The sequence below is a fragment of the Hippocampus bargibanti genome, linkage group LG04, assembly GCF_051943395.1.
Source record: "Hippocampus bargibanti isolate YZ-2025 linkage group LG04, ASM5194339v1, whole genome shotgun sequence".
Lineage (NCBI taxonomy): Eukaryota > Metazoa > Chordata > Actinopteri > Syngnathiformes > Syngnathidae > Hippocampus > Hippocampus bargibanti.
Window position 1 is genome coordinate 14,476,689 of NC_142737.1, and position 11,368 is coordinate 14,488,056.

Genomic DNA, 11,368 nt, shown 5'->3' on the forward strand with positions numbered 1-11,368 from the left:
GACTCGGCAGAACACGCGGTGCGCTTGTAATTGCTGGCGCACAGTTCAACCCGCCACGGACACTCACGGGCAAATGAAACACGACACAAGAACCTAAATATTGTTCAATAAAAACGAAATGAAACAATTATTACCTGCAACACAGTATGGCAGAAGGGATGGGTGAAGTCGCATGGGTTTCGTCTTGTGATTAACTGCGCAATAGAAAAGCACTATGAAGCGCATGTGCTCCAAAGTTCCACTCGACAAAACGTGAAGTAAATAATGACACAAAAAGTAATCTGGACTCGAAATGAATAAGGGAACTACAGTAAAGTCTCGTTATAGCGATATCGGATATATCGATAGTCCCTGTTATATCGATACTATTTCTATGCACGCACGGAGAAAATTACATGAAAACAGGGTCGGATATATCGATAGTCCCGGTTATATCGATATTTTTTCGGACTCCCTTGAATATCGATATAACGAGACTTTACTGTAATTAGATAACACTAGACAGTACAAAAGGGGAAACAAAATAAGATATTGTCATGAAATTGCGAGTTAATAGAGACCAACAGAAAATTGCGACTCACCCTGAATCTCCTCGAGATTGTTCGAGAAACTATGGACGGGACATGGTGCCACACTGTGCGCCGTTGCGTCACTTCCTTCATAATTTAATAATCTAAATGTACAACTCCGTTACACATAAACAGAGGTTTATTTTTCCGTGTTGGCCGATACCAAATGACCCACGTACCGGTGCCGGTCCGCGGCCCGGGGTTGGAGACTGTGCCCTTGAGTGCTTTCCGAAATGTTCTATCATGAACTGGTGTATGCCAATTTTTTTCTTTTATTATGAAAACCCTTCTGATGTTGTCGAATGTGTGGTGAAGTGGTAGGTTGGAATGACAATAATGACTTGTAGCCTCTCCCTTATTTTAAGACTTCAACTTAGACACCTGTTTTGTTTTTAAACATGTAATGATGTCGGCCTGATATAAAAAGGTTCCGTGTCGTTTCCCAGCAATGAATCTCGTGACTTCAGATGTAAGACTGCACACCTTGACACCCCGCATTTGAAACCCAATTACAGTAAAGTCTCGTTATATCGATATCGGATATATCGATAGTCCCGGTTATATCGATATTTTTTCGGACTCCCTTGAATATCGATATAACGAGACTTTACTGTACCTCTGATATGCCCTTTTTTGTCACATACAGTGAGTGTATTGTTCTATCATTGAGCAGATGGCCTTTGTTCTTCGTTTGTTTGTTCTCCTTTGTGGGATCAGCGGACTGGTGTATGTAAGTCAAAATAAATGCATTTTGATGTTTTTATGTATTTTTTTGCTGTCTACACTGGTGTTCATTTTCTCCCGTGGTTTGAACAATATGTTTTTCATGTTCACAGAGTAGAGGAAGTGATAAGAAGAAAGGTTAGTTTCTGAATGACACTTAAAAACAACAACAAAAGACAAACCATACATGTGGACATTCCCAATCCCAATTGTGTTGCAGATAATCAATGTCCTAAAGGCTGGACCCAAATAAATGACCAGTGTTTCATCTTTCAAGATGAGCCAAGAGCGTTTTCAGATGCAGAGGTATACAAGACGTTTACAGTAATGCATCTATTTGTCTAACAAATGTCACCGATGAGTCTGAATGTGGTTGTTACCGCCATGAACAGAATAGGCTGGAAGCCCAAGCCTGAAAATGTTCTTGGGCGGAATGAAATGTTTTCTTATTTCTCTTGGGTCGTTTCTTCTTCTAGAGGGTCTGCAATATTCTTGGTGGGAATCTGGCCTCCATCAAGAGTGGTTTGGAATACGTCGTAGTTATCCAAGTGATTCTGGCTGCCACGTCGGACAATTCTGCTGACGTCTGGATTGGACTACAACAGGGATTAGGGGTGAAACATTTTTTGGATTCTTAAAAGAGCAAACAGCAACTTTAGAATCTATTGCATGAAACATTTTGTACCCTACATGCTATGAGACATAAAAAATCTCAAATACCGTGATATCTCAGTTTACGAACTTAATTGGTTCCCAGAAAGTGAGTGTAAGGCAAAAAGTTTGTCTGCCAAACATTTATTTCTCAAAAGAAATCATTAATAATAATAAGAATAATAATAATAATGCATTTATAAGCGCCTTTCAAAACTCTCAAGGTCACTTTAGAGTCACTGGATCAGTTTTTCTGTGGGTGAGCAGTGGCAACCACACGCGACAGCGTTCACTCAACCCACAAATAACTCAAATCAATAAAAAGCTAGGTCGCTAGCTATTACATAAAAATGTATTGTTAAAAATGAGAATAATCCGCTCCCAGGTCCCCATAAAACATACATTTGTACGAAATAAGCCTTAAAACGACACAGAATAGACCTGATTTTCTGTATAATAAACGTGCTATTGGATTGTAACTAAAGAAATAAATTGTACTATATAATAAAGTTTTATTTACCTTTGTGATGGTCGTTGATGTAGTTGCCTCTTGATGGTTTCCGAGTGAAGTTGCCGTGCTTTCTTGGCGATAATACCCTCACTCACAATGTCCCCTGCTAGCTGCTTTTTGTGAATCCAAATCAATAGAAGTTTTTCAACCTCTTCTATTGCCTGAGACAGTTGCTTAGACAACACAGAAGCACCCAATGGCTTAGCATACTGGAACACTAAATCACACAAACGCACTCCTTGTTCGTGTTTTTCAATAATCTCCTTCTTCTGCTCGACCGTAATTTTCTTTTGTGTCCTCTTCGGCTTAACACGAGCCTGTGATGGGGTCTTTTTCGGTCCCATTATAGCAAAAGTACTCCACTCAATAGCAAACCACATCTGCACTCAAAGGGCGTGTGGAAAACTAGTCCGCCAGCCACCTGTGTGGTTTGGTTCGTCCTCCGAAAACTAGTTTGTATGCCAAGATTATATTCTTGCGAATTTAATGTTCGTAAGGCGAAAGGTTTGTGCGCTAAAGCGTTCGGAAACTGAGGTATCACTGTACAACAACTTTGAACGTACAGTGTGTGGTGTGCAGCCAGATGGCAAGACATTACATGAGTCAATTCATCCACAGATATTTTCACATAAGATATAAAATTTAAAAGATGAAATTCAAATTCTGAGTAAACAAATGGACGAAGAGGCAACAAGGCGATTTTGACAGGGGCGCTAGTTTGAGGATTATTTTTAGCATGGGGGAAAAAATGGCATAGGACAAAAACATCTTGATGCAATATCCTGCGGCAAACTAAGAGGCATGCAAATCGTTTTTGGCTTGATTCCTACAAACACGGTCCTTGTCTTGCAGGATGATCACTTCTTCTGGACCGATGGCTCAGCCGTTGTTTTCACCCCTTTCAACACTAACAATGAGCCCGGAAATTGCGTTGAGATTGAAAATGATGGTGAATTGCCGATTACTTCCAATTTATCAATATTTGCAATGGTTGATTTGAATGTGCATTGTTGTTCATTATATTTTCCTTCCAGATCTACTCTGGGACACGGATATATGCACCACTACCAACCGATTTGTTTGCAGCAGGAATGTTGACAAATGTGACCATTGATCAACCCTACCACAATCCTTGAATGGATAACAATGCCTCTTTATCTATTACACTAGATTACATTTCTACAAATTAAATTAGCTTGTTCTGATTTATTAAAATGCTGTCATTTGCTGTCTCTTCAGCAACAAGTGGGGGAACAATAACACAATAAAGGATTTGGGTGTAGTATTCAAGTCATCTCTTCTCATTGCGGTTTCCAATCTTTCTTTCAAAATTCTTTAAAAAATACCTTTTTATGACAATAGAAAATTCTCATGGTAGAAAACAAACCACAATGGTCATAACACAAGGAAAAACTCAAGCATTGAGATCAATCGTAATCTAAATTACAATGATCCCCACCACGTTGCGGTTTACTTATCGCTGTTTCAGTGCATCGTGGATTTTTTTCAAGAAAAAAATGAAGAAGTTTTGTACATGGCTGTAGCTTGATTGGTTCCCAGCACTGACGGTCTAATCAAGTGCTTGCCTTGATCCAAGCTTTACATTTAGTGTGTGTGTGTGTGTGTGTGTGTGTGTGTGTGTGTGTGTGTGTGCGCGTGCGTGCGTGTCTGTGTTTGTGTGTGCGTGTGTTTGAGTGTGTGTCTGTGTGTGCTCGTGTGTGTCCCCACTTCATGGATTTTCACATATCGTGGGTGGTGCTGGTCCCATTGACTGCGATAAACAAGTTATAACTGTAAACCACAAATTTAGTTTGTCAAAAGAGCGGCAATGTCAATATTGTCCAGGAAAATGAAATTGGCACTTTTTTTAATTTCAATAATCAATTTTGGAGAACTTTGTAAATAATTAATTGCACTTTTCATTTGAAAACGTGATAGGGGCAAGCCTTCGTTCAACCTTTGCCTTAACTCATTCACTGCCAGGCGATGTGCAAAAATGCGTCTAACTCCAATGCCAGGGTTTTTGTCATTTTCACTCAAAATGCCGGACCCATAGAATATTGAGTTTTAGGACTACATAAACATTGCCAGAGGTCTGACTAGAACTTTATAAGCCCCACCTGCCCGCAAGAAAAACGAAGACCCGAACAAATTCAGGAATGGCCCTCCATGTCATGCTTTTGAGTTAGTGAATGAGTTAATATTTTGGGTTTTCTGGCCCCGAGAATCTTTTTCTGTGACGGTTTGCAAGGTGGTGATGGCGGGTGCGGATCCCAAAAAGCAGGCAGGAGGTTGTTTAACAAATTGTATTAAAATAAAGGTCAGCAAGCAGGAACAAAATGTAAAACATCAAAATCATCTGAACGGAAAAAGTACAAAGTATCAAAAGAAAACCAAGTGTAAAAGTCCGCCAAGGTTAAACAAACACATGCACAGCATACAATGCATGCGATTGCAGACAAAGCATGCAACAAACATGCAGCAAACAATGAACCGACACCGGATGGTCGTGCCGGGTGTCCTTTCAAGTGTCAGTGATTAAAACGGCCAGCACCTGCGCGGCTGCAGGCAGGGCTGACGTCGCTACTCGTTGGTCGCCAACCAGATCATGACATTTTCCTCATTTGAACGCACAATTAATGTCCATAACATTCAAAATATGGGGGCAATTGGGGACGTAATCCGGTAATTCCACAGCTAAGCCTGAAGAGCCGCACGGATGTTCAAGGCAAAACTGGTGTTTCAGAAGAAAAGAACCGAGATTTAAAAGCTCGTCGACCAACGTCAAAAAAAGACAACACCCGCATCGAGGTGCAGCAAAGTGTAATCATTTCCTGCCATCTTGCAGCGAGTCTCTAGTGCAGGGGTCGGGAACCTATGGCTCGCGAGCCATACATGGCTCTTTTGATGATTGCATATGGCTCGCCGATAAAACTAAATACAGGCAGACGATAGAGACAGAGTGAGAAAACACCCACACACACACGAAAGGGAGACGACAGAGCTTGAAAAAAAAAAGTGAAATCGTGAGAAAATGGATAGAAAACAGTGAAATTTGGACTCGTTTCTGGAAGGTTAAAATATCCCATCAATCAGGCTCCACAAATAACACACACAAGCCATCTGTACACTAGATGCAAAAAGCTATCAACCCAGCTAAACAGAACACAATTGATGAGGAAAAAGGTAAAACTATCGCAGAGCAAACACCTCCAAGGCATCATTGCTCGAGATGGTGAAAGAAGGCTACGTTTCCCACAAGTGAATTTCTCTGTCTTTCTCTGTGCTTGGTACTGGCCTTTAAAGTGTGACAGGCAAACAACAAAATAATATGATACGACCTGCATGAAAATCACGGGAAGAGGAACGTCCTACCTGACTGAAACACCCTCTGGTCGTTAAGGAAACTTGTAATGTGCCTTTAAAATAAGATGTCCCAAATACAAAGCGCATAAAAACTACAACCGCTGCATGTTATGTAGAGTGGGCGCGTGGGAATCTCCCGCTGAGATTATTCCAAATGTTAAATAGGACTCCTTATGCTGTACTGTCAATTAAATACAGGATAGCCTTCTTTTTCTTCAAAGTCACAGGCTCCTCTTCCTTCTCCTGGGGGGGCTTTCCCTTCACCTTGACACCTTCTAAAAATGTTTGTTTTTATTTTATAATTTTACTAATTCTCAGATTTCATTTTAGTGGCAATCTATATCTCGGCCGAGAAATGCACCTGTGTCAAGAGTGACATATAAGTAGATGGAATAAAGGACGCAGTCCTTTTTCAAAATAAAACATGAGTCATACATAAACGGACTTTTGTTCGCTGACGAAGCCTCTTCGACAAGAAGCGAAACGTCCGACATTTTCAAAGAAGTGCAGATGACGGCTGAAGAAACCTTTTCAGCGATACATAAACAGAGGTTTATTTTTCCGTGTTGGCCGATACCAAATGACCCACGTACCGGTGCCGGTCCGCAGCCCGGGGTTGGAGACTGTGCCCTTGAGTGCTTTCCGAAATGTTCTATCATGAACTGGTGTGTGCCAATTTTTTTCTATTATGATGAAAACCTTTCTGATGTTGTCGAGTGTGTGGTGAAGTGTCAAAATGACAAAGTGGTAGGTTGGAATGACAATAATGACTTGTAGCGTCTCCCTGATTATAAGACTTCAACTTAGACACCTGTTTTGTTTTTAAACATGTAATTATATTGGCCTGATATAAAAAGGATCTGTGTCGTTTCCCAGCAATGAATCTCGCGACTTCAGAGGTAAGACTGCACACCTTGACACCCCGCATTTGAAACCCAATTACCTCTGATATGCCCTTTTTTTGTCACATACAGTGAGTGTATTGTTCTATCATTGAGAAGATGGCCTTTGTTCTTCGTTTGTTTGTTCTCCTTTGTGGGATCAGCGGACTGGTGTATGTAAGTCAAAATAAATGCATTTTGATTTTTTTATGTATTTTTTTGCTGTCTACACTGGTGTTCATTTTCTCCCGTGGTTTGAACAATATGTTTTTCATTTTCACAGAGTAGAGGGAGTGATAAGAAGAAAGGTTAGTTTCTGAATGACACTTAAAAACAACAACAAAAGACAAACCATTCATGTGGACATTCCCAATCCCAATTGTGTTGCAGATAATCAATGTCCTAAAGGCTGGACCCAAATAAATGACCAGTGTTTCATCTTTCAAGATGAGCCAAGAGCGTTTTTAGATGCAGAGGTATACAAGACGTTTACAGTAATGCATCTATTTGTCTAACAAATGTCACCGATGAGTCTGAATGTGGTTGTTACCGCCATGAACAGAATAGGCTGGAAGCCCAAGCCTGAAAATGTTCTTGTGCGGAATGAAATGTTTTCTTATTTCTCTTGGGTCGTTTCTTCTTCTAGAGGGTCTGCAATATTCTTGGTGGGAATCTGGCCTCCATCGAGAGTGCTTTGGAATACGCCGTAGTTCTCCAAGTGATTCAGGCTGCCACGTCGGACAATTCTGCTGACGTCTGGATTGGACTACACCAGGGATTAGGGGTGAAACATTTTTTGGATTCTTAAAAGAGCAAACAGCAACTTTAAAATCTATTGGATGAAACATTTTGTAGTTTGAGAAGACCCTACATGCTATGAGACATAAAAAATCTCAAATACCGTGATATCTCAGTTTACAAACTTAATTGGTTCCCAGAAAGTGAGTGTAAGGCGAAAAGTTCGTCTGCCAAACATTTATTTCTCAAAAGAAATCATTAATAATAATAATACATTTGTAAGCGCCTTTCAAAACTCTCAAGGTCACTTTACAGTCACTGGATCAGTTTTTCTCTGGGTGAGCAGCGGCAACCACACGCGACAGCGTTCACTCAACCCGGAATAACTCAAATCAATAAAAAGCTAGGTCGCTAGCTATTAGATAAAAATGTTTTATTAAAAATTTTATTTACCTTTGTGATGGTCGTTGATGTAGTTGCCTCTTGATGATATCCGAGTGAAGTTGCCGTGCTTTCTCGGCGATAATACCCTCACTCACAATGTCCCCTGCTAGCTGCTTTTTGTGAATCCAAATCAATAGAAGTTTTTCAACCTCTTCTATTGCCTGAGACAGTTGCTTAGACAACACAGAAGCACCCAATGGCTTAGCATACTGGAACACTAAATCACACAAACTCACTCCTTGTTCGTGTTTTTCAATAATCTCCTTCTTCTGCTCGATCGTAATTTTCTTTTGTGTCCTCTTCGGCTTAACACGAGCCTGTGATGGGGTCTTTTTCGGTCCCATTATAGCAAAAGTACTCCACTCAATAGCAAACCACATCTGCACTCAAAGGGCGTGTGGAAAACTAGTCCGCCAGCCACCTGTGTGGTTTGGTTCGTCCGCCGAAAACTAGTTCGTATGCCAAGATTATATTCTTGCCAATTTAATGTTCGTAAGGCGAAAGGTTTGTGCGCTAAAGCGTTCGGAAACTGAGGTATCACTGTACAACAACTTTGAACGTACAGTGTGTGGTGTGCAGCCAGATGGCAAGACATTACATGAGTCAATTCATCCACAGATATTTTCACATAAGATATAAAATTTAAAAGATGAAATTCAAATTCTGAGTAAACAAATGGACGAAGAGGTAACTGGGCGATTTTGACAGTGGCGCTAGTTTGAGGATTATTTTTAGCATGGGGGAAAAAATGGCATAGGACAAAAACATCTTGATGCAATATCCTGCGGCAAACTAAGAGGCATGCAACTCGTTTTTGGCTTGATTCCTACAAACACGGACGGTCCTTGCCTTGCAGGATGATCACTTCTTCTGGACCGATGGCTCAGACGTTGGTTTCACCGCTTTCAACACTAACAATGAGCCCGGAAATTGCGTTGAGATTGAAGATGATGGTGAATTGCCGATTACTTCCAAGTTATCAATATTTGCAATGTTTGATTTGAATGTGCATTGTTGTTCATTATATTTTCCTTCCAGATCTACTCTGGGACACGGATATATGCACCACTACCAACCGATTTGTTTGCAGCAGGAATGTTGAGAAATGTGACCATTGATCAACCCTACCACAATCCTTGAATGGATAACAATGCCTCTTCATCTATTACACTAGATTTCATTTCTACAAATCAAATTAGCTTGTTCTGATTTATTAAAATGCTGTCATTTGCTGTCTCTTCAGCAACAAGTGGGGGAACAATAACGCAATAAAAGATTTGGGTGTAGTATTCAAGTCATCTCTTCTCATTGCGGTTTCCAATCTTTCTTTCAAAATTCTTTAAAAATTACCTTTTTATGACAATAGAAAATTCTCATAGTAGAAAACAAACCACAATGGTCATAACACAAGGAAAAACTCAAGCATTGAGATCAATCGTAATCTAAATTACAATGATCCCCACCACGTTGCGGTTTACTTATTGCTGTTTCAGTGCATCGTGGATTTTTTTCAGGAAAAAAATGAAGAAGTTTTGTACATGGCTGTAGCTTGATTGGTTCCCAGCACTGACGGTCTAATCAAGTGCTTGCCTTAATCCAAGCTTTACATTTAGTGTGTGTGTGTGTGTGTGTGTGTGTGTGTGTGCGTGCGTGCGTGTCTGTGTTTGTGTGTGCGTGTGTTTGAGTGTGTGTCTGTGCGTGCTTGTGTGTGTCCCCACTTCATGGATTTTCACATATCGTGGGTGGTGCTGGTCCCCATTGACTGCGATAAACAAGTTATAACTGTAAACCACAAATTTATATGGTCAAATTAATATGGTCCAGGAAAATGAAATTGGCACTTTTTTTAATTTCAATAATCAATTTTGGAGAACTTTGTAAATAATTAATTGCACTTTTCATTTGAAAACGTGATAGGGGCAAGCCTTCGTTCAACCTTTGCCTGAACTCATTCACTGCCAGGCGATGTGCAAAAATGCGTCTAACTCCAATGCCAGGGTTTTTGTCATTTTCACTCAAAATGCCGGACCCATAGAATATTGAATTTTAGGACTACATAAACATTGCCAGAGGTCTGACTACAACTTTATAAGCCCCACCTGCCCGCAAGAAAAACGAAGACCCGAACAAATTCAGGAATGGCCCTCCATGTCATGCTTTTGAGTTAGTGAATGAGTTAATATTTTAGGTTTTCTGGCCGTGAGAATCTTTTTCCGTGACGGTTTGCAAGGTGGTGATGGCGGGTGCGGATCCCAAAAAGCAGGCAGGAGGTTGTTTGACAAATTGTATTAAAATAAAGGTCAGCAAGCAGGAACAAAATGTAAAACATCAAAATCATCTGAACGGAAAAAATACAAAGTATCAAAAGAAAACCAAGTGTAAAAGTCCGCCAAGGTTAAACAAACACATGCACAGCATACAATGCATGCGATTGCAGACAAAGCATGCAACAAACATGCAGCAAACAATGAACCGACACCGGATGGTCGTGCCGGGTGTCCTTTTAAGTGTCAGTGATTAAAACGGCCAGCACCTGCGAGGCTGCAGGCAGGGCTGACGTCGGTACCCGTTGGTTGCCAACCAGATCATGACATTTTCCTCATTTGAACGCACAATTAATGTCCATAACATTCGAAATATGGGGGCAATTGGGGACGTAATCCGGTAATTCCACAGCTAAGCCTGAAGAGCCGCACGGATGTTCAAGGCAAAACTGGTGTTTCAGAAGAAAAGAACCGAGATTTAAAAGCTCGTCGACCAACGTCAAAAAAAGACAACACCCGCATCGAGGTGCAGCAAAGTGTAATCATTTCCTGCCATCTTGCAGCGAGTCTCTAGTGCAGGGGTCGGGAACCTATGGCTCGCGAGCCATACATGGCTCTTTTGATGATTGCATATGGCTCGCCGATAAAACGAAATACATATTCTTGTTTTTTTTGCCGTTCATCTCCTGTTGGGGCTGCAGTTGGCGGAAAGCGCGATTTTGATTGGATGACACTGACCTAGGTTGGCCGAAAGCGCCTTTTTGATTGGATAATACTGGCCATCATGTTGAAACAGGTAAACACCCCTTTAAATGAGCCCAACGAGTGCACTTCAGCTTGAATGCACCGGAGCATTCGGCTTAGAGGAGAGAAAAGGTTCTGATTGTAATTTGCAATGAAACAATACCATCAATGAAACTGTCGAATGTCAGTGACATTTTAACAAGCCCCATGTTAACGTTAGCATAAATATACTTCTGCGAGAAGATATTGCAGATAGCAAGTGCGGAAGCTTATGAGCCGTGTGCAGGCTAGGTAGTAGTAACTTTGCCTCTGGACCGGCAAGTTGAATTTCATTCCGATCGTTTGCCTGGATTTTTACCAATCACGAGGAACGGAAAAAGAGTCATGTTAACGATGAGTACGATTGTATGTGCGCGCACGCCCGTGTGTGTGTGGCTCTCACTGAAAAACATTTCTAAATATTTTACTTTTATGGTT

At 40.9% G+C, this 11,368-nt stretch overlaps 2 protein-coding genes across 2 annotated transcripts; both read left to right on the top strand.

Annotated features, from left to right (window-relative positions):
- Nucleotides 1–968: 968 nt before the first annotated feature.
- On the top strand, nt 969–3,758 carry LOC148899154 (rheacalcin-2-like). Its single transcript, XM_088995488.1, has 7 exons — nt 969–1,038; nt 1,243–1,299; nt 1,406–1,430; nt 1,513–1,598; nt 1,769–1,906; nt 3,307–3,403; nt 3,489–3,758. Exons 1-7 carry the CDS (start codon nt 1,018–1,020, stop codon nt 3,566–3,568), a joined length of 504 nt encoding a protein of 167 aa, XP_088851614.1. The 5' UTR covers nt 969–1,017; the 3' UTR covers nt 3,569–3,758.
- A 2,941-nt stretch (nt 3,759–6,699) lies between these two features.
- On the top strand, nt 6,700–9,177 carry LOC148899155 (rheacalcin-2-like). Its single transcript, XM_088995489.1, has 7 exons — nt 6,700–6,719; nt 6,795–6,878; nt 6,985–7,009; nt 7,092–7,177; nt 7,348–7,485; nt 8,740–8,836; nt 8,922–9,177. Exons 2-7 carry the CDS (start codon nt 6,822–6,824, stop codon nt 8,999–9,001), a joined length of 483 nt encoding a protein of 160 aa, XP_088851615.1. The 5' UTR covers nt 6,700–6,719; nt 6,795–6,821; the 3' UTR covers nt 9,002–9,177.
- The last annotated feature ends 2,191 nt before the right edge of the window (nt 9,178–11,368 follow it).

Coding starts and splice junctions, on each gene's coding strand:
- LOC148899154 (XM_088995488.1), top strand. CDS start 1,018: ATGAATCTCGTGACTTCAGAT. Junction 1,039..1,242: donor TGAATCTCGTGACTTCAGAT/GTAAGACTGCAC, acceptor ATCATTGAGCAG/ATGGCCTTTGTTCTTCGTTT. Junction 1,300..1,405: donor GGATCAGCGGACTGGTGTAT/GTAAGTCAAAAT, acceptor TCATGTTCACAG/AGTAGAGGAAGTGATAAGAA.
- LOC148899155 (XM_088995489.1), top strand. CDS start 6,822: ATGGCCTTTGTTCTTCGTTTGTTTGTTCTCCTTTGTGGGATCAGCGGA. Junction 6,879..6,984: donor GGATCAGCGGACTGGTGTAT/GTAAGTCAAAAT, acceptor TCATTTTCACAG/AGTAGAGGGAGTGATAAGAA. Junction 7,486..8,739: donor GACTACACCAGGGATTAGGG/GTGAAACATTTT, acceptor CTTGCCTTGCAG/GATGATCACTTCTTCTGGAC.